Below are 22,385 nucleotides of genomic sequence, written 5' to 3'. Positions count from 1 at the left end.
GCTGGGAAATGCTGCAGGAAGCTGGGGGGAGACCAGGCTGGGATGTTCAAACAGTGGCTGTGGTCTCCCATGGGGGGGGGCATTGCCTGGGGCTGGGTCTGAAGGGTGCTCAGCCCTCTTGCAGAGCAGACTTCATCTTCTCTCCTGTTCTTTGACTCAGTTGCAAAAGACTTGGAGGTTATAGCCAAAACAGGCAGAACCTTCTGTGGTAGTGGATGCTGGTGGAGGTGCTGCACCCACTGCTCAGCCATGCTGGTGAGCTGCACAGGGCTGAGCTGCATTTCAGGGCTGCTGTTGATGCTATGAGTACAAGCCTTGCATATGTACAGGGAACAGGTGACTTTCTCCTCTGGATTATTTGGGGTTTTTCTAAATCTCTTTCAAGAGGAAAAAAGACATGGTTATTCCATTTCTGACTCACTCCAGACACTTGAACCACTCAGGCAGTGCTGAGGAGTTGATGGGCAGCAGCAGACACAGGCATGTGGGATGGGGATTTCTATGTCTGAAAGCAAAAGAGAAGGGAGCACTGATGGGGATATGGAGGTGCTGATTTTGGAGTGTGAGGGCTACCACCAGCCCAGGCTGCTGCAGTAGTGGCAGAGCCTGAGCTGTGCCTCCAGGATCTTCCCCTTCCACCTCTGCTGAGCTACAATTTCATTTTTCACTTTTCTTCCATCCCCTCTTAACTGGAAGAAGTCCTAAATAAAGTTGCTGTCACTTTTATTTATGGACACAGAGGAAGAGATGGACAAAAAGCCTGTGTGCTCCTGACAGCTACAAAGCATCTGGCTGTTTTTCTTTGCTTGCATTGGTGAGGCAATCGATCTGGGCACAGGAAACACCCTCCTTGGGTGCATGGGGCTCCTATGTGCCCCTGCTCAGGGCACTTCACGAGGGTGGATGGGAGGGGGCTTTGCATCTTGGCTCCTGGCCATTGGCTGTCACAAGGCCAGGCTTGTCTGGGAACACCTGTCCTAAAATCCCGGACCCCTGAAAATACAGATGCATGAACATGCCTGCCTTAAGAATCCATCACAGGCTTCTCGTCTCCATCTTGATTGGTTCCAGTGAGGTCAACTTTTTTTAATAACTCCTGGACTTCGGCAGGGAAAACTATTTCCTTCAGGAAATAATATAATTAAGGCTGCCTGACACTTCTGATTATAAGCCCCTGTCTTCAGTTGCTTGAAACTACGCCAGCCTTTAACCATTTGGACTGAAACTTCACATGTCTCTGCCTCCGGCTGAATTTTTTTGGAAAATTTTAGCAAAGAGAGTTTTAAGCTGCTCGCAGAACAGAGTTCGGGGGAGAAAAAGGCATTATTCTATCCACAGTTAAAAATAAAATTGAAAAAAAAAAGAAAACAACACAGAAAAATTCTTGCAGTTGTCGTGCTGAGAAAATTTTAGTATCTTTGTGCTGCGAAACTCGGTCTGATAGTTTTGGGGAAGGTTTTCAGCCAGGCATCAGGGATCTGCCTGTTGCTGATGCTACAAAAATCCACCTTCCCTGCGCCAAGTCGCGAGGCTCTGAGACACGCTGCTGTGTGGGTGTGTTATATATAGCGTGTGCAGGGAGGTTCCCACAGCAGGAACTGCGGTGCTTTGAGCACACGTGAGTGCAAAACCTGTGTCCAGCTCTTGCACGGGATGCCTTGCTGCTTGGAAACTGTGGGCCCCTTCTGCTGGTCCAAGTAAAATTCACGGATCTCTGAAAGGTGTAGCCCCGGCTTGTGTTGGGGAGAAAGATTTTTGGCAAATGCTGTGTTTTTTGGAATGTGTTTTTTTTTGCAAGTGGTTTGGTTATCTGTTAGCCCTCTCTGTACTGTGCAGATGCATCGTGTGGGACATGCAGCATGCCATGGGTACTGGGCATCCTCCAGGGTTTTGCAGGGACTCGTTTAAACAGTTAGTGCTTTTGCAGGCAGGTTCCTCTTAACTCAGCTTGTTGCTACAGAAATGGCCAAAGCAGGAGTATTTGTGTGGAGGCAGCCCAGATGGGCCCTATAAAGCATGTGTCACACTGATGAAGTGCCCTGACCGTAGCATTGCTGAGACCTCAAGTCCTGGTGATGCAGGGTGAGCTCAACACTGATGCAAACCCTCCTGCAGAGATCTGATCCAGGACTTGTCCACGCTCTGTGGCTGGCAGCATTTGCTCCTTATGTGAGCCCACCTGAGCTGTGACCAAGGCAGGTGGCAGTTTTTGGGGAAGCCTAACTCACAGATCTTCGTACTGGCTCAGCCGTAACTCATGCCCCAAATCAGGTCCTTCAGCTGGTGACCTGATTTGGGCATGCCAGGTTCCTCCAAAACCCTGTTTGACCTCAATCTGGAGTTCCTAAAAGGCAAGTCATGCTTTGACTTCCATGTGGAAAGCTGGGCTGCTGGACCTGTGGCAAGGGGTGGTTTGTCCCATCAGCACAAGGCACAGAGGTGGCCGGGGCTGTCAGTCCTTCTCATATGGGCAGGTTCTGAGCAAAGGCATCAGGATTTTGTGCTTTGTATCCATAATAATGCACTCCCTCCCTTGAATATTCTGCTTGAGAGTATTCAGTGCTAAACCCACCTCTCTTCTCATATCCCTGCCAAGCTGAAGTTACAGCCCAGACAGGTCCCTGGCAGGTAGTGATGAACGAGTCTTGTCTCTTGCTGTAGCCTGGTCTCCTCTGTCCTGCTTCATCTGTGGCTTAAAAAAATAAAAATAAAAAAAATAACAAAAGAGTTGCATTGGCATTGCAGAACCAGAGGAGGCTTGGTGGGGAGGAGCCCTCTCCCCTCCTTGCCACTCATCAGCTCCAGGGTGCCTGGTAGAGCAGCTCTTGACTGATAGGGCATTGCGGCTGCTGGGCTTGGGGCAGCTGGAGTTAAATTTCTTGGTGGCTGACATCTGACAAGCATGATAAATTGCGGCACACCATGGCTGCCGGCATGACAAACAGTCCACTTCTCTCCTTTTAAGCTCTGGGCAAACTTTTTAATTATTTCCTAGCGATTTGCAAATGAGGGTTTCTCCATCAGGCATCCAGTGGAGTTTGGTGTGGGGGGGTATTTATTTATTTAGGTTTTGTAGGCAAGGTGGAGAGTGGATGGGGGTTGTAGTTTGTGTTTCTGTAGCATCCTCGTGCTGACTTACCTAGGCTTTGCATGCGATCCTGGGGAGGACTTTGGCAAAACTCATCAGCTGAGGGTTGGGTGCTAATTAAAGCCTGTGATGTTCCAGGCTTGGAGCCGCTGTCACAGGGGAAAGCAGCTCTGCAGGAGTGACTCCCAGGCCTTCCTCTTGCCAGTGGAGTTTGGTTCTTATTTTTCATTTTTAATAATGCAGATCCGTAAGACTTTGTTTTTCTCTTCAAAGCATTTAAAAAGAAGCGGGGGGGGGGGGGAAACACAACCTCAGCCACAAGAGCTGGATAATGACCACAGATCTCAACTGATAATTTGTCTAACACAAAAAGCATATTTCCTGCTGTAAGGGAGGGCACTACTGGCTATGCTAATGCCTCAGACTCCATCTCACTAGGCAGCATGTCAGGCGTAGCACAGAAAGCTCCTCTCCCATTTCTTGGTGTCCGTGCTGCAAAGCCGTACACTCCTGCTTTCCTCTTCATACTCCCAGGTTCAGTCAGAGTGGCCTCTCTCTGCACCACTTAACATGTGTGTGAGACTTTTCAGGATTAGAGCTTAGGCAGTGCAAGATTTGGTGGGCAGATGCCTTGGTGCTGGGCTGACAGTGTAGTGTTGCTGTGCTGTTTCATCTGGGGAGCATTGCTGTCTGTCTTTAAAGAAGATCACAGATGCCCCAAGCTGCAGGATTTTTTTTTTTTTCCCTCTCCCATTTCATGTCTCTGAATCGAAACAATTAAGCAAATGCGTGCTTTGGGGCTGGACTGTGACGCTCATGTGGGAGGGCTCTTAGTCTAAACTAGCTTCATGTTTGCACCAGTTACCTCCAGCTGTCAGGGCTGGGAAACAGATGCCCCCCTCCCTTGGTTGTTTCCTAAACCCAAAGCAGTGGCAGAGCTCCACCTGGTAACCTGACAGGTTGTCTCTTCTCTTTTGTTGAAGAAAATCCCAGATCTGAGCAGCGAGGGTTGGTCAAGCAGTCAGAAGAATCCTCTGGACGTTTATGAGAATTTGGGGACGCCCCAAGGACTCTGGACTGGTGGAGAGGTAAGAGGTGTGTTAAAAACCTTGCTCACCCAATTTGTACTTGATTGGTGTGCTCTGGACTACCTGGGTATGGTGGGTGTGCAGGACACATGTCTTCTGGTGAGGATGGCATTTATTAAAGTGTGACAAAAGGCTGCTTCTGGTTCTGGTGTGTGAGCAGCCTTTTGGCTTCTGTACGAAGAGGACAGATGCTGACAGTGATTATTTAGAATGTGGAGGGCCAGGTTTGCATGAAGAGCTTGGAAAATACATGTCATGGACTGTACATGGACAGTATCTTCATAAAGAACTCTCCCCACTTGAAAGCCCTTGGGGCAGCTCAGAGCTGTATCGTCTAACCAGGGTAGCAGAGGTCCTGTTGTGGCTGAACCACTCTGGAGCAGGTAAGTGTCACCCAGACCTGCTTTGTGATGGGAGGTGAGGTGCCACCTCTCGCAGCCTGGAGCTCTCAGGTCTGCTTGATATTCTTTGTGCTTTCCTGCCCTGGGAGGCTGCAGCATCACAGATGTGATGGATCTCCACGGGCTATGCTTGAAAAGGGCTGCATCCTCTTAGGAAACCAACACCACCACCAGCCATGGTCAAGAGATTGCCTCACCTCTGAGACCTGTTGCATATGTGCTCTGTATGGGGCTGTGGTAACACAAGGGCTGTTTGAGGAGGGATTTGGAGTCATTTTCTCCAAGCCACAGGGACCCTGGTGGAACAGGGAAGGGGCCTGTGAATGGAGCTGCCACTCTTGGGGACACAGAGCCTGCATAGCCGTGCTGGGGAAGCCAGTGCTTGCTGATGCTCTCCTTGAGAAATGAAAATGATGAATTAAAATTTAACAAGTCTCTAAACGCAAGGACATCTTAAGTAGGAATTGTCACCGTTTGACTAGCGCAGTCTCTCACTTAGACACTAAAACTGCATGACTTTGGTTACATTGATCTTGGAAAGCAATAGCTTATACCAAAGAGGAGAAACTGTTGGCCAAAATAGCATGAAGTGTCATGAATTTTCCCTGTGCTTGTCCCCTGCCTCTCTACCCCTGCATCATGCTTCCCAGGAGTGTTTTGCTGCCCCTTTAACCTTGGATTGGCAGAGTCCCTTATCCCCTGAGCCACAAGCAAGGACAGAAATGCTCCCTGTGTGCAAGGCTGAATGTGGCCTCTGGAATTAAAAGGTCAAGGTTAAGGACCCGCAGGGGTGGACAACACCTGATGGAGCCACAGTTGGAATAGGCTGGGGTCTGGGCATGTAGAGGTGCTCTACAGCAGCAAAGCCCTGCCCTTGACTTTGCCTGTTAGTGGCATCCGTGGAGTGGCGTGGAATAAGGACTCCTTCCCTCCCCATTCCTCGGTGTGGATCAGCCCACCCACGGGACTCCTCGCAGCTCTGCAAATAGAGCAGCTCGAGTAGGGTACATCTCTAATAATACCAATTACTGTTACATGCTGGCTACAAGGTACACTGGCGGTAATGGGATCCGGGGGGGGATGAAATGAAAGCGATGTAATATGGTGAGATAAATTAGTGTTGTGAAATTAGCCATGGGTCTAGTCAGGGATCTGACAAATGCGTCGCAGCTTTGGTACAAGCTCTGAGCGCTGCTGAATTGGATTTGGTGGCCCAGAGCAAAGCAGACGGGAGCAAGGGAAAAAAGAGTTTGAGGGGTCTCCAAACACACATTCTAATGGTTAATGCTGCTTGTTTCTTCCTCGGATTTGCTGAATGATATGTCCCCTGATGCCTGCTTGTGTGTGGCAGACGAGGAGTAAAATCCCAGCTCAGAAGATATGCTGTTGGAGTAGCTTGAGCTTGGCAGAGAGATGGGAAGGGGGTTGGAGAAGCATCAGAAGGCTGGTACTCCTGCCAGCCTTCGTGCCTCAGCTGCCTGTTCCTGCTCTGCATCACTGACTTCCTTTCCTAGGTTTGCTCCCAAAGAGACCATTGATGGGGTTCAGGTGGGATGTCTGACAGGCAATTGGATATGTTTTAGCCTTGTTTTTCTGGTTTCTGCTGGTTTAGCCTTGTTTCTGGTTTAGCTGGTTTCTTCTTCCCATGTTGTAGCCTGACCTGTTTTCCCATACCTGGATGGGCTCTGGAGCAGAAGGATGTCTGGAGCTGGGCATCCAACAGCAAAAGGAGTTTGCCTGTTGACCAAGAGTGTACAGCCAACTCCTTCCAATCCTGATGCGCATATTATTCTTCACCCTCTGAGGCAGAGCATGGAAGCCAGGAAAAGGTTTTTTGTGCCTTATGGAGGCTGGGAAGGGGATGTGGCCAGTTCCAGTGGGATCCTCTTCCTGGTGGCTCGTTAGGAGAGGCTTCACTGGAGGGATACAAACAGTCCTGCCTGTGAGTGATGGACAGCCGGTGAGAGCCTCTTACGGATTTGTAAATGCAGCTAATTGCATGTTTAATGGCTGATGCATTACATGGGATCTGGGGAGAGGCAGGCATGATTTAGGTCTGTTTTGATAAGGCATGTTATGTGACTCACTATACTAAAAAAGGGAAAGAAAAATCCTGAATATGCTTTGTAGTGCCCTGTGGTGGAGCTGTGGGGGCCAGAGCGCTGCAAGAGGTTCTGTGCAAGGTCTCTCCAAGCCATGCCTTGATGGTGCAAGAGGTATGGTGGGTACAACACAGATGTGCCTGCATCAAGGGACCTACTTGTCACATCCCTGGGGATGAGTTTGCAGAGGGCAGGCCACTTCCCTGTGTGGTTTTGCAGCAGCACCAAGTTGAGCAACAAATCCCAAGGGATTGTCTCAGCACTGCCTGGAGCATCCCAAGAGACTTGAGTTAACTTGTGTGCTGAACCCATGTGGATGGAGACCTGGGGAGACAAACTGCAGTTTGTGGGACGTCAGCCTGGCCACTGCCTGTGTCCCTGTGTCCTCCTGCTGTCCTCCTGCTGCAAGCAAAGCACAAGGTGCAGTAGTGACACATTTAAGGTATTTCAGACTCCAGCCAGCCCCAGTGTTAAGTTGTCCTGGCAAAACCAATGGGGTGGTGAACTGTGGCAGTGTTAGGGAGCTCCTTCCCATGACTTTGCTGCAGGAGAAGACATTGAGCCGGTGGTTGAAGTGCCAGTAGCAGCATAAATAGAAATACAACTTCTCAGCTTCTTGTGCAGCAATGATATATCTTGTTTCTATTGACTTTCTTAAACCTCTAAAATACATTGTAGATTGATCAACAAATCTGCAAAAAGCACCTTTTTTTTTTTTTTTGAAGTCAAAAGCAATTTTCTGCCTGCTCCTTGTGGTTGGCTCTGAGCAGACACATGTTCTCTTGTCCTATTTGAGGCTGGCATGCTGCCATGGTGGTAGGAAGTTTAGTAATACTAGAGCTGGATCGATTCAAGCCCATTATCTGTGCTGCCTGGGACTCGGTGGCGAAGGGGAAAAAATATTCTTCCCAAACGCATCAAAGCCCTGTGATAAGGACACACAGCTCTATTTATAGATGGATAGATGTCTTGCCAAAGCTCCTCTGCTGTCACTTGATTATGCAGTTTCTGAGTACTTAGCAGTGTTTGGGTTGAAGAAATATGTTGTATCTGGTGGCTGAGGTGTGTTCCCCTCCAGGCACAGCCCAGAGCATTAGTGCTTCAATGTGGGCTTTGTCGTTCCTCCAAGTAGGGACCTGATTTTAGACAGTAAGAATGAAGTAGCTGAGAGATCTCGTAGGTAGCTGTGGAGTCTGTGACCAAGACTAAGTCTGACCAACAATCCCTCATCTTGTTCTTGCATTTGCACAGACCGCCAGAGACCTCAAAGCTCCAGAGCAGAATGGCCACAGACGTCACATCAGAGCAGTGTGGCTGCTGAGATGAGGGTTCACAGCCTGAGCATGGAGATCCTCCATCTCCTGGGATACCTGGCTCTCAGCTGTGCCACCCTCCTAGCAAAGAGATTTTTCCTACTGTTCACTCTAAACCTCACAAGCAGCAACATGTGGCCACTGACATTATCATATGTCATGTATTTACCTTCTTCATCAGAGACTATCAAGAATATTGGAATTGGGATCAGCCACGCAAACTGCATGTTTGGAGTGGTTCCTCAGGCCAAGTTAGCTCAGGTCTTGCAGTGTTTGTACACACACATGTTCTGTAAATGTGTGATTTTTGAGGGTATGGTGAAAAGGGTGGAATGAAATGGGTTAGCAACTCCAGATTCGGTTCCTGGTGTGAAGGAGCGTTTGTGCTCATGTGATAGAGTTTCTCTTCATTTCCTTTCATATGTTGCTCTGTCACAATAGTCATGAATTTGGGAATGGGAGAATGATAAATGGTTCATTCTGCTTAGCTTTGAGTGTTGTTGTTAAAGGTGCTGTGCTGACTTTCCCTCAGTTCTGACCCTAGGAAAAGCAGGGAAAAGTTTCTCCTGGCATCCCGTGAGAACCTTTTGTTTCAGCTATGCCCACTGTCATTCATCCTCTTGCTATGTGTTGCTTTGAAGAGCTTGGCTAAGTCTTCTCAACAGCTTCTAAGAATATTTCAGTGGCCCTGGCTGAATTTCCTCCAATTAATCAACATGTGTCTTGTCTTAGGGCTCCTAAAATTAAGAGCAGTGTGTTGATGTGGTCCAAGTGCTGCATGACCTGCTGGCTGTGCCTCTGCTCCCCCAGCCCAGCCTGCTGTTGATTCCTTTGCTGCCTGGGCCCGCAGCTGGCTCGTGTGGGGCTTGCTGTCTGCCAGGGCCCACAGTGGCACAGCGTGGGTGTTCCTATGCCCAAGCCCAGCACCAACCCACAGCAGTGAGATGGAGATTTCACAATAAGTGCTTCTTTTCAGGCCTCAGTGTATTGTGGCTCCGGGAGGGAAGGAGTTGTCCATGGGTAGTTTTGATGATTAACACCTGACTTCTTTTGGGTTTTTTAACACGTCCTCTTGGTCAGGTGCAGGATGGTCGCATGATGGATTCTGGCTGTGTGCCATTCCCAAGCCTGGGAGAAAGGATATTTCTCCTCCCCAGGGTGTCCATAATGTGTTCGCCTGCACGGCTCCTGCGGAGTGCTCCAAGCATCCTTTGCTCTCTGCTTGGTTTTAGTCTGTCTCCAGGGTGCCGCTTAGCCTTGCTCGTATATTCCTCTGATGAGTGGGCAAGACAGGAAGCAAATACCTTTGTTACAAAACCACATATGGGCTTTCAACGGGTGATGACACTTCCCCAAGCTATCTGTCTGGTGAACGCACTTTCCCTCCTGCTTGTTTATATTCACAGGAGTGTTACTGGGCTGCACAGGTGAGCCATAGATGTCAAGAAAGATGTCAGTGTCAGGAGAAGGCTTTAATGCAAGTCTTCCTGCTGTTTTGTGTGATGGATGCTGGATGAGACCCCATTGTACTGAGGACCATGGGAGACAGACGGTCTGCTGGCTCTGGCACAGGAGCCATAGCTTAGGAGACTGGCAGCAGTAGTGTTGGAGGTGACATTTTGCAACTGGCCTGGGATGCTGATCTACAGTGTGACTGAGATGATAATTCAGTATATGAGGTCTGATGGAGGCAAGCTGTGTACTCCAGTTAAAAGAAATAACCATCAGTAAGAGGGCCTGTACTCCCTCTAAAACCATTTCAGAGAGTGTCATGGTTGCTGTGAGTCTCATGGCTCCTGGAGGGTTGTGGTGGTGGGTGCCTGATGCTCTGCACAGTAAAGCTGGAAATCGTGGGGCCACAAATGTGGAGGTGCATTTGTCTGAGGGAGGATCTGCCCCACTGAGTCCTGCCTCTGAGCCATGGGGAACCATTGTCAGCCTGGTGCAGGGGATACGTCTGCATAAAATGGGCATCTGCTGTACCAGGTGGAAGGGAAAAAGTGCAGACCTACCTCCTCATAGTCCCCCTGATGCCCTAGGAGGGTGGTTGGAGGTGGGGATGTACTGTTCAGCTGCAATGGGGATGGGCAGGATCCCACATATAGGTGGGAAGAGGAGCAAGGGGCTCAGCTGCACACAGCTGGATCCCTTCCATGTCCATGGTGCTCCCAGGGTCATGTGTGCTCAGCACCAGTGAGGCTGTTCAAAGAGGAGGGGGACAGCAGCATTGATTGCACCCCTTAGCAATGTCTAATCTATTATTTCCCCCTTTATTTATTTCCTCCTTTTTTAAGCTCTGGATAGCTCTAGGAAGCCTCCACCGAGGCCCGATGTCTCCAGGGCAATTTACAGCACACACTAGTCCCTCAGCATTTGTTACAGCCCCAGATGAGAACACCTCAGTGCTGCCCTTCAGTAAGATCACATATTACCGGCTCTTTTTTCTTCCTCTTGCCCTAAATTGTTGCACTTTACATCGAAAAGGAGGGGCATGCACGTGGGGCCCAGCACAATTTATGGATCAGAAATTTATATGCTGCTGCGACGCTGTATTTTTTCCCCACAGTGACACTTTATTGCCACAAATTACCAAACAGGCAAGGTTATGCGAGTGACAGCAAGCAGAGCTGTAAAGGACAGGAACAAGCGGCAGCAGGAAAAGTACCCAGAGGAGAGGGGGAGGTTGGGCACCAGGCAGAAATAAAAGGAGGCGGGACAAGCATCAGAAATCCTCACAGTGGGATGTGTGGGTGAAACTTGGGAATCGGTATGCCATCTCCGATGCATGGGCATGCCATGGGGCTGGGAGAGCAGCTGGTGGTCTAGGTTTGGATTCTGTAAATCATGGATTTCTAACTTTCTCCATCCCCCACCCCTGTCCTCCTAAAGTTGCCAGGTCCTTCTGTAGGATGCTTTTCTTTTTCTGAGGAGATGGCAGGGTTTTAGTTGCTGAAGGTTTTTTCCTTGTGTTCAGGGTGGTGTCACCAGGGAGAAGCATCCTTAGAAAGTGAGACTTTATCTTCTTTCTAAGTGCCCTTCATCCCTAATAAGGTTCAGCCTATGGCAGGGGTTCTTGGGAGGTGGTGGTGTCCCTGTGCCTACCTCTGCACCAGCAGTGGGTAAAACCCTGATATGGTTTGAAGCTGGCTCCCTGCCAAGTCTCCAAACCTTACCACCAGAGTTCCCCCCCCCCCCCTCAAACCTCAGGGAGAAGAGGGAGAAAAAAACCGAAAGAAAACCCGAAACGAGAGAGAGACAACCACAGTGAGATATATAAATATATTTACACTTATATACAATTAAAAATAAGGGAAAGGGAAGGGGGAAGGGAAAAGGAACAAACCCAAAATATTATATATATAAATATCCCAATTAGCAGCCCAATATCTATCCACTAAAAGAGTTAGCAAAGAAATATCTCACTACTCTCCTGGGACAACCGAGGGTCACTCCAGAACGATCGCCGGCAACCTCTGTCTCCCAAGGTCGACAAGACCCAACCAGGCCTCGCTCCCCAACACGGCAGACTCAACAGCAGGGAACCTGCACCTCCAAGCCGCCGGAAGGAAAGAGGACGAAGGCCTCTCCTCCTTTCTTCTTATAATCTGGCTTACGTAAAAATCGTAGGGAATACTGGGTAAATCTGGACCCTTCCTTGGTTACAAACTAGTCACCAAGGAAGGCCTAGCCCAAACCACCACAAACCCTGAAGCAACTTAAACCATACTGAACAGACAGATTCCCAGAGATGGGAATCAGCAGACTCCCATCTTGGGCTGGCTGAGGTCTTGTTGTCATCCCAACCATTGCACCAGTGGAGTAAAGGCAAATCCCAGGAGCATTGTGACTCCTATGAGTAAGTTATTTGCAGTCTTATTTACCTAGTTTTGCTTTCAGCGTTCTACCTACGTGCTGTAGGGACAGTCAGGTCATCCTCTGGCTTTATTTGGGCATCAGGCTTGGATCTGGAGGCTGAAGGCTACTGGCAGAAACTTTTCTGCCTCCTTGGTAGAGGGAGTGAGGAGCTGGAGATAGGAGGGCAGGCAGCATTCAGAGAGTTAATAAGAGGTGTTCTGCCATGAAAATGGTTTTCTTGCTGTATTTTCTTGCTTTATGGTTGTGGCGGAAACAAGTGTCCCAGGCTTGCCCTTTGGTGGGACAAGATGGTCACTTGTGTCCACCTGCATTAATACACTCAATATCCATGGTGATGTGTGGGGCACAAGCACCAGCCAAGAGCTGGCGGCAGCTCTGCTGTGACTTGCTTGGGCCCTGGTTCAGCAACTCTGTCTGTGCCCACTCACCCAAGTTAGATCAGCTTAACTTCAAACGAAATGTAAAAACCGAGAGGCCCTAGTTTGACAGAGGTATTAAGGGTGCCTTTGAGCTGGAGATGCTGCCCAAAGCTGCCGGGGAGCTGTCACTCTACTATTCTTGCTAAAAACACTACCCAGAGGAGCTGAGAGCTGCAGAGGCTCTGGACACACAGTCAAAATTGCATAACTTTCAGAAATGTGCTACAACTGTGGGGCTTACCACACCAGCCCTTGGGAGAGCCACCAATTCCATGTGCCATCCTCCCTGGCAGCAAGATAGAGTGGGTTCAAGGTGCCTTTGCACCACAGTGGACCATTGCACAAGGCAGTTTGAGTTGTCTGTTCCTGTACTTGTAAAGGATAATTTCTCTTGAATCCCAATGCCATAAGCCAGGTATTTAATCTTGCTTGAAGGGAGCATGTCTAACGCATGCAGGGCATCACAAACAATAGTAAGCAATCAATAGGCTAAATCCTGAGGTCTCTTACCCAGACTTTGCTGGAGTAAAGGTTGACAAAGTGCTGAGTAGTTACTCCAGACTTCAGCCCTGAGCTGAGGGCAGAAGTGATTGACTGATTTATTGATAATGCATTTCACTATGAATCTAGCCTGTCTGTTAGTCACAAATGCTCATTTAAGCATAAATCGTGGTCTGCCATGAGCAGATAGCTTCTCCTGCAGCAGAGCTGGGCAAAAGGATTTCAGAAGAATGGCTTATTTGGTGGAAAACAGTTTTGGATCAACTCGAATAGGTCGTGTTTCTGCGTTGTGCTTGGCAAATAGCCTCAGCAGAAGAAAGTGAAAGCCCACTTGTGAAAAAGATGAAGCACTGGATTTTTACATGATGTTTAGATCTCCTTTCCAACTGGTTTTAGGTTTTATTCCCAAATCAAAAAACCAGACCAGTTTCAGATGATTCCTCTGAAACATCTTTTCCTTACTCTCTGAAACCCTTTTTCCTCACCCTCTGTGCCTGGGTTCTGCATCAAGACCAGCAACACATGGCACTTCTTAAACCTACACTTCATTTATTTTTAGTTGGCCCAGCAGCGTGAGGGCTCAAGTGCTGACAGGCCTTCATTCAGGGCTGCTCAGTTGTTGTCTGGGATGTGTAAGGCTGCTGAGGGGAAGCTCTCGCACCCCTGGGTTTGCTGCTGGACCCTTGGAAGGCTTGGAAGGGAGGTAGAGCAGCTAAGAATGCCTTCTCCACCATGCAAGGTTAGGCAAAGCATTAGCTGTTCCTGCAACAAAGGAGTGTGCAAGCCCTTTGGAGGTGTCTATGGAGTCACCTTCACTCCAAACTCTTAGCAGCTGGGACATGGCCTGCTTGCTCCCCTGTTCTCGAATCATTATCCTTTTCTTGATCCCTAAGCTGAGTAGTTTCTTACTAATTCAGGAATAAAACCATGCTACTCTATCACCTCCATAGCTGGCGTTTTTTCCCTGTAATGTTACTTTTTCTTGATTTAAGCCTGGCTGCTGTTGGCTACCTCTGCGGTGGCTCCAAGAGTCTGTGCTAACTGTGGCAGCACGTGGATGCATCCGTGGTGGATGGTGTAGGAAACCTTTCAGACAGATTTGTGCGTGTGTATATGCCTCTCTCAGTATTTCCTGTTAATTAATGGACACTGGAGTCTGTCGTCTGTAACGAGCACTCACTGGCGGGTGATAAATTGTTTGCATGACAAGATGGCAGTGAAAGCTGGGCGAGCTGCGGCTATCGGCGCTGGGCTTGGGAGTGAGGGGTGAACGTCAGTCAATGGGAAGAGGGATGGTGAAAAGCCCAGCAGCCAAGTGCAAGGTCCCCGAGGTATCCTGCCTGCTCATGCTGGAGGAACCCTTGCTGTGGGCTCCACCAGAAGGGCAATAGCGGTGCACCAGACTCTGTGATTACTTGGCAAACCCCAGCCCCATTGATGCTTTCTGATGTGGAGGGAGGAGGAGAAAGGGGCTTGTGCAACAGTGGCCATCCCTGCTCCACAGGGTTGAGCTAGAGCTTGTAAAGATACACTTGGAACAAGCCCTCCTGACCCACACTGGGTTTTGCTGCCTCTCACACCACAAAGAAGGCACTGTGCCAGGGCCTGGGATCTGTTGTCCATCAGTGCTACGGCTTTCAGCAAACGCTGCCTGGTTGCTGGGGTACCCTGCAGTGGTGCCAGCACCATAAATGCCATGGACACCTTACGTGCTGGCAACACCATGCTAATGGTGGCACAAGGCTTGGCTGGGCATGTCCGTGTGGGACGAGTGCTTTTGGTCACCTCACTGGGCAGCATTTATGGAAGCAACTGTGTCTGTACCACCAGTAAATGGGTTTCAAACCACCAGCAAGTAGTGGTTGAGGTGATGTGTCACAGAGTGATGCAGTGGTGGTCCTTGTGGATGCGCGGGGGTGCAGGGCTGGACATGATGGATCCAAGCTGCTGGTGTTCACAGTGTTCGCAGCCTGTTCAGTCACAGTTCTGAGCCCAAACTGAGCCCAAACTCTGAGACCCGCAATAGGAGACACATCCTAGGGAAACAGCACTGCCACCAATATCTACAGTCTCCTGGAGAGAAGCCATGGATTAACACTGATTCTTGCCGTGTCCCCTCTGGAGCACACCACACCTGCTGCACACTGTAGATCCATCTCCATTTCAGCTGGCACACTGAAGTTGAGGTTCAATCGTCTGTTGTGCTCATTGGGACACCAGCAGGCAGAGCAGGGATCCTGCCTGGGAGGACAGCATGGGTCCCTGTGGGATCCCCGCACCCCTGGGACCTGTCGTTCTTCCCACGGTGCAGGGGTAGCAGTCTGCATTTACTGGGGAATTGAATTATCTGCTTCCCCGAGTGGGGAAAATAATAATACTAAAAAAAGTGCCTTCCAGTGGGTCATGAGCCATTACCTCGAGGGGCCCTTCATCAGCTGATGAATTCTACTTAATAAAATAAATACTGAGAGAAAATGTAATTGGATTTCATTTATTACCCAGTTCTGCCTAGCAGCCCCAGATTATACAAAAGCAATTAGAGAAAGCTCTCCATTAATAGCTATCTTCAAGCCGCCCAATGGGTTCATTCCATCAAACCTTCTGGCTTGTGTAATTTCCTTTCTTGGAGCTCACTCCTGGCTGGGGGAGGATGTGGGGTGCACAGTGCCATTGCCAGCAGCCTGTAAACAAAAGCAGCCCTGTCTCTAACACTTCCAGAGGAATCATCTTCCCAAGCATGTGGCTCAGCCAAAGGGTATCCTGGTTTAGGGCGAGAAGCCAGAGCACCTGGGCAGTTTGGCATCAGACTAGGGCTTGGTTGTGCCTTCCCTGGGATGAGCGCATCCTTCCTGTGCTTGGCATTGCCACACGGTGGATCTCTCTGTGCTGCTTGTCAGTGGGTATGCAGAATCCCACGGGGACATCGGGAGTAATGCTCTCCACCTGAAGATGTGGCTGGTTCTCTGGTGCTGATTTTTCCTGTAATGCCAGCAGGTTGCATCCCAGCTTTGGTCTCTGGCATCTTGCAGGGACACAGAATACTTCTGCTTCCTTGCTGTTTTTTGCTAGGAGCACAAGGAGTGCCTGGGACAGCTTGCTAAGGTTGGACAGAGAAATCTGTCTCATAGCAGCTCTCTTAAAAGTCTTATGGCAACAAAGGGAAGCATGCTTGAGGACAGCCACAGGGCACAGACAGATGTCTGGCACCGGTGTTGTCACTGCAGACAATGGCAGGTTAATCTGCAGCAGAGACTTAGCCTGGTATCTTTACTCATAATCCCTGTTTACAGTGGTGGATAGGGAGAGATGCTGATTGATCCTGGTGCACAGTCAGTGAGGAGTAGTCTGGGGTGGGAGTAGTAAGGGATGTGTAGATCCCTCATGTGTGTAGCATGTGTGTGTACAGCTGTGAGAGGGGGCGACCCTGTCTCCCACTCTGCCAGTACTTGCAGCCCTGGAGGGAGGTTGTCCAGCCATTCTGGCTGCTTTTGGGTCAGTCTCATTTTTGAAGGGACTGTATTTTTGGTCCACCACATCAGACCTGGGGGCTGGAGGAAGAGAAAGGATTGTGAAGGTTGATTCCCTTGCAATTTGAAAGGAGATGAAGGATTTTGGGGGCCAGAGAGGTTCTTGGCTCCTGTCTGGGATGCGACATTTTCTTCTCATTCTGGTTGTCACGCTGGGGAGAAGCCAGCACCCTTTCAGCTCAGACAACCAAATCTGTTTCAGCTGATGTTTTGATGGAGCCAGAGTGGCTCATCAGGGATGCACCAGCATCCCTCATGCTTGGGAACCGGCACTTGGCTCTGGCATCTTTGGTCACCCCTGCTGTGAATGTGCTCTCCTCTTCACTGCCTCTTCCTGTTCACCTTTCCTGGCTCACTTTTCACCCCCTCCTTTTCATGCCTCTGTGGCTTTAACATCCCTGGCACAAGGTGCAGGCAAGGGTAACAGCACAGCCAGGAAGGAGCTGATGTTTAGTTTCAGACAAGAAACAACATAAGGCATAATGGAACTGGAAAGGTGAGGGTGGAAAGATGGGGAAGGGTGGCAAGGCTGTGTGGCTCTTCATTTACAAGGCTTATGTCTGTGGTCTTCCTTCCGTGTTGCTTGCTGGCAAGGGAAAGTTGGCTAGCAAGTGAAGGGATCTGCGAAACTGATCCTGCTGGATGATGAGAAAATCAGAAGGGGGTTTATTGGGGAAAGCAAGTGTGGAAGCAGGGGGATGCAGGGAGGTGGTGCAATGGAAGACCCAAAAGGAGCAAAGAGGGATGCTCTTCTTGATGGGAGATGGGATCCCTGGCAAATGCCTTGTAAATGCAAGCTGTCTACTTTTCCCCCTAGAAGAAGGAGAAGTGAAGGCGAGGGTTTGAGAGCATGAGAGGGGAGTGGTTGATGCTAATGTAACTACAGAGGCAGGGAATTAATTTTGGCTGGTGAGATGAAGGGTGGTATAAGACCACCTTGTTCAGAGAGGGAAGAATTAGAGCATGATATGTTGAAACTCTGAGTCTATGAAGAGGGCTGAGGTGTGGGAGTGGGAGGCGACCTTTCTAGCATGGAGTGAAGGATGTGGAAAGATCAGACACAGGCTGTTGGGCTGGTGCTGATGTTCCCTCATTCCCAGAGCAACAGCTTGTCTTTGGCCTGGGGGATAACCTTGGGCTCAGTTCTGAGATGACAGAAAAAATCCGAAAGAAGTAAATCCATCCTTCGAAGAAGAGTGGGGACCTGAAAACTGCTTTTTCCAAGCCAGCCAAATGCAGTGAATGCATTTTTTTATCTCATTGTTTATTTTTCACAGGGGTCTTTTATTTATGCCCCCTTAACATCCCTGCCGTTAAAGCAGCCTTATTAGGATGCTGCCCTTCACCAAGGAACTCTGCTATCGAAAAAGAGCATTAAAGATTCAACAAATAGCTGAGAATTGGGATTGATCCTAACCTCCCATAAATGGGAGTACCTTCCCCCATTAATCAGCCTTGGTTTTCACTTACAGGATGATAGCCTCAGTGCTACACTTCTTCAGGACTAAAAGCACGTTAAATATTTATCACAGCTGAGTATTCACTTCCCCCGCTATTGCCAACTAAGATCCACTGCTTAAGCCTGCGTTGGCTTGACAAGTTGCATAGTGAGGTGGCATGCCATTAGGAAACCTCTTGTGCCAATGTGCTCTGCTCATTTGCTGCCCTAAGCACACAGAAATGGTGGCATCTCTCATCTTGAAGCACGGTCAGCATGGGACTGTACTATAAAGTCTCTCTCCTGGCATTTTGCAGTGGTAAATTAAACATACTTGGGTTTGCCCTTTAGCAGAGACTGGGTCATCCACACTCCTCCGTGTCTCAAAATAGGATTATTGCATCCCAACTGCTCTGTAGGAATAGCCCCTGGTCTGTTCTGAGGCTTTGCACCATGCCAGTGGCTGTGTTAGCAGTTCAAGTTGTGGCTGTTTACATTGCAGTGCTGGGAAGCATTTCCCAGTTTACGACAATGCTCATGGCTCCAGTGTTGTCCTCCCGTGCTGTAAGGATACAGGCAGTGCTCTGCCTCTCTGTATCGTGCTGGGAAAGAGTTCTTATTGCCTGGTGAATCTTGAAATCATGACAGGGTGTTTAGTGATCCAGTTGGTCTAAATGTATGTAGATACAGCCTTGGTAACCATGCCAGATGTGCCGTAGCATTTTGGAGAGCAGCTATTTTAGGAGCATCTCTGGAAGCTGCCTTTCCATTTTGCTCTCCAATCTTGTGCTGCATTTCTTAGAAGATGGCTCTTGACTTTGAGAGTTGCTGATGAACCTCAGAGGTTGGAAAAAGCATGGGCTACTCCATACTGGTGCCCTGACGTGCTGCTGTGAGCAAGCCCTGAGCCATGATGTCCTGTTATCTGCTAAGGAAAAGCTCCCTGTGATGGTGGACAGTTTTGCTTCTGCACTGGGCTCAGTTCAGACTCCAACTGGCCAAGTCCAACAGCTGAGATTGAGCTGTTGTTGCTGAGTTAGTGCTTATTTTTTTATATATTTAACTAGTTAGCATCACCATGGTGCATCTCCCTGTCTTTGCACACACACATCCCTCCCCCCCACCGCCTCCAGTTTGAGTTACTGATGTGTGTAGCCCTGTTATAGCCGTTTACATGTACAGGCGCACAATGTGTTTCATTATCCTTGTATCAAACTTGTTTTGCTGCTGTCACGCACCAGAAAAGTTAAACACGTCTGATCAAAGGCATGTAAACACAGCTTCAAAACAAATGCCCTCGAGTTCTGCCAAAAGCACAGAGCTGTCTCCGAGCAAATCACGTCTCATATTCCCCTGCTTGCGCCTCCCGCTTCTTCTCCAAGCGGGTGTGTGATGCTGCCTCATCTCAGGGAGCCTGGTGGGCTGCTGTTTGCAGCAGGGAAGGGTTGCCCACTGGTTGAGCAAACTGCAGTAGGGATTTGCACCAATGAGGCAGCTGGGAGGAGGGTGGAGCCTCAGCCATGGGGCAGGAGGGAAAAGCTTGCTGTGTTTTTGCACATGTGAGGCAGCAAACCACGGCTGGTGGGTCACGGGAAAGCAAAGCATGATATGAATTGGCTGGAAATAAAGGTGCTGAGTGTGCTTTTTTCACGTCTTCCCTCAGGCTCCAGCTAGTGTATTATCCTGATGCAGGAGCTGGAGGATCAGGAGCATCCAAGGCTACTGCTACCTGTGCTCTCAGGGCATCACTCTCGGGTTTGGGCTTGGCTTGAAGCAGTCAGCCAATTGCATCCTTTGTGGGATGAGAGGGGCTGGGCAAAGGAACTGGGGATGGTCAGAGACCAGGAGCTGCTCATGCTCTGCTGTATTTCCAGCCCTGGGCAGGCAGGGAAGGGTGAGGAGAGGTGAGATTTGCACCCCTGGCTCAGGGACTCTGGTGTCACTTGATCTCCTATGAGATTGATAAAAAATAGGGGATGCTGTATAGTTGCTGACAAGTCAGGTTTTCATCTTATTAGAGACTCAGGGAGGGCTGTATATGCATCTTAAATGCGGATGGAATTCTGTGGGCTTTTGCAGCCTCTGAGGGCAGGTGTTTTTAGAAAACATTAGCTCCTTTCAAATCTGCCAGAAACCTATTCACAGCTTGGCTACCAGCACGGCCAGCGAATAGTTTGGGAATTCATGAGCTTGTGAACTGACCCGGACTCTGCATATGACTTGCGCAGTGTCTTTGCCAAATGCCTTTGAATAATGGACGTGTCAGAACCAGATGGGGTTGCAAATGGCAGGTTATTAGTGCCTGCTGCCTGTGCCAGGCAGTGCTGCACGTGTGTGCAAGCACGCAGTGAGCGGCACTGCCGTGTGCAGGGCTCATCCCGGGAGCAAGGGCAAGTGCAGTGTCCCGGTGGCTGCAGGTAAGGTTATCCAGTGGGTCTCGCTCAGAGCACCTAATGGCGTTAACAGGGGAGATAAAAACTCAGTCGTCCCCCCACGTTGCTTCTGGACAGTCCCAGGCAGGCTGCGAAATGCCCTGCAGGCAGGGGGGATATGGTCAGAGGTTAATGATGGTGTCAGCCTTCATAAATCATCTCGAATGAGACCTGGGAAAATGTTGGGTTGGAGCTGTGATGCATAGCTTGGCTGAGTTGTCTTTCCTTTACCTTGGGCTTTTTATTCCATTTGTTTTTTAGGATTATCTGGGTGAAACTTTTGTGAGGCTGAAGGCACTGGAGGCTTTCCTGAGTGGAGAGGTAACCTGGGCTCTGTCTGGCCCCTGTTCCCGGCACGGGCTGACTGATGTGCTGCAGAATAAATTAATTTCCCCCCTTTTATTGCCCTTAAGGAAGTAGCTCATGTGTCCCTAGGATGCCAGAAATCTTAGACTGGAGGGTGTTGCCTGTCTTGTCGTGTAGAGGAGCAGCGTTCTCTGTGCTCACTGATGCTGGGTTTGGGATGGCTCTGAGTAGAGCCTGAACCACAAAGACTGACTGTTCCAGTGATGCCTCTGGGCAAGCTCCTGGCTAGCCAAAGGGCTGCAGGGACCTCCTCTCAAGCTTTCCTCCCAGTCCTTCTCACTCACATGGGAACCACATTACAGGGATACCACAAAGTCCAAATGTTTCACCTGGGAGAATCTTGTGCAGGAAGCAGGACTCCAAATAAGTCTTGCAAGGTGGAAACATGGAAAAGAAGTTATTGATGTCCCCACAAAAGGCCGCCTCTGGGGCTGGCAGTGGTGGGCTGCTCTAGGCTGTGTGTGGTCCCGCAAAAGCTTCCAGACACCGACCGGGATGCTGGGAGGAGTGAAGCAGGGTACAGTGAATACTCCCTCCAATTTATTATTTATAAAGTACTGTCACAGCCCTGGAAGTGTTGGGACTCTCAGAAAAGCTATAGGAATGTACTAATTAAAGAACACAATGGGAATGTAAATTGGGAAAGCTCCCTAGGGGGAAGCAGCCCTGGGGGGAGCTAATTTGCCAGTCCCCACTCCTCCCCTGCAAACTGGCTGAGACACTGGAGCAATTAAGGAGGAATTTTAGTGTTAAATATAATCTGGAATTGTGTTTTTGGCTTTTTATTTTTTTGTAATTGGTTTATTTTTCTCTTGGGTAACTGTGTTTCCAGTTCTGTAATTGGGACTCTAACCCTCTGGGGCTGGGTGGTGTTTTTGTGGTGGTGGGTTTTTTGGGGGGGTGGGAATGAGAAGAGGATGTTTTGGGGGATGGAGGTTGGTCTTTGTTTTGTGTTAAAAGCATATTCAGGTGACTCTGCCACCACCAAGGTGGCATGTCACTTCCTTGGAAGTCAAAACTGGATGGAGTCATCCCACAGATGGCACTGTGGGATCTTGGCAGCCTAGGACAAATTTGGGAAGCTCCCCGGGGGTCACTTTTGGGGTTGCTTTAGCTCTGAACAGATGTCATGAAGGATATATGGCCCCAGGGCAGAGCTAGCCAAAGCCCATCCAGTAGGGAACAAGCCCTAGCTTTGGAATCACAGAATCGCATAATGGTTTGGGTTGGAAAGGATCTTAAAGATCATCTCATTCCAGACCTCCTGCCACGGGCAGGGATAGTTTCCAGCAGACCAGGTTGCTCAAGGTCCCATCCAACCTGGCCTTCAACTCTTCCAGGGATGGGTCATCCACATCTTCTATGGGCGACCTATTCCAGGAATAAAGTATTGACTGTCAAAGTTGTCTCCTGAAACCCATTCTGAGACTGTGGTATTTTTGGTTGGTCTTTTTTCTTGCCCATTTCTCTTCTGTGTGGCCTGGCTTACCCTTTTGTGCTGTTTTCACTCATCTTGTCCTGCTCAGGAAATACATGTATTTGGTATTATTTGACCTGTGGCCAGTAGTGTTGGCTCAGAGTACTGACTGTGATATATTTCTCCCTTTCTGTCAACTTCTTTTATACAGTCAAGGACAGAAGACAAATGGGGAGACTGTCACAGATGTGAGGTGAAGACATGCTAAGGGTATAGCAGTGAGCAAAGGATGACCATGAGCTCATGTGCTGCTTGGTTTTGGGTTTGTGGGTCAGCTCTTTCCCTGAGGCCAGGTTTGCAGTTGAGCAAAGGGTTTGTGTTCTTGGGCTTTGGATGTTTTGTTTTGTTTCATCTTGA

At 49.2% G+C, this 22,385-nt stretch overlaps 1 protein-coding gene across 2 annotated transcripts in view; it reads left to right on the top strand.

Annotated features, from left to right (window-relative positions):
- Positions 1 to 22,385, top strand: part of CNTFR (ciliary neurotrophic factor receptor) — a 203,317-nt gene that overhangs the window by 47,468 nt on the left and 133,464 nt on the right. For both annotated transcript variants that reach the window (XM_029961543.1, XM_018077340.1), the window contains exon 2: positions 4,072 to 4,176. In XM_029961543.1, coding sequence (XP_029817403.1) covers positions 4,133 to 4,176 — 44 coding nt within the window. In that variant the 5' untranslated portion in view covers positions 4,072 to 4,132. The remainder of the gene's footprint in view (positions 1 to 4,071; positions 4,177 to 22,385) is intronic.

This window comes from Manacus vitellinus, unplaced genomic scaffold, assembly GCF_001715985.3.
Source record: "Manacus vitellinus isolate BGI_N305 unplaced genomic scaffold, ASM171598v3 scaffold_36_pilon, whole genome shotgun sequence".
Classification (NCBI taxonomy): Eukaryota; Metazoa; Chordata; class Aves; order Passeriformes; family Pipridae; genus Manacus; species Manacus vitellinus.
This window is presented reverse-complemented; position numbering and strand designations above follow the sequence as displayed.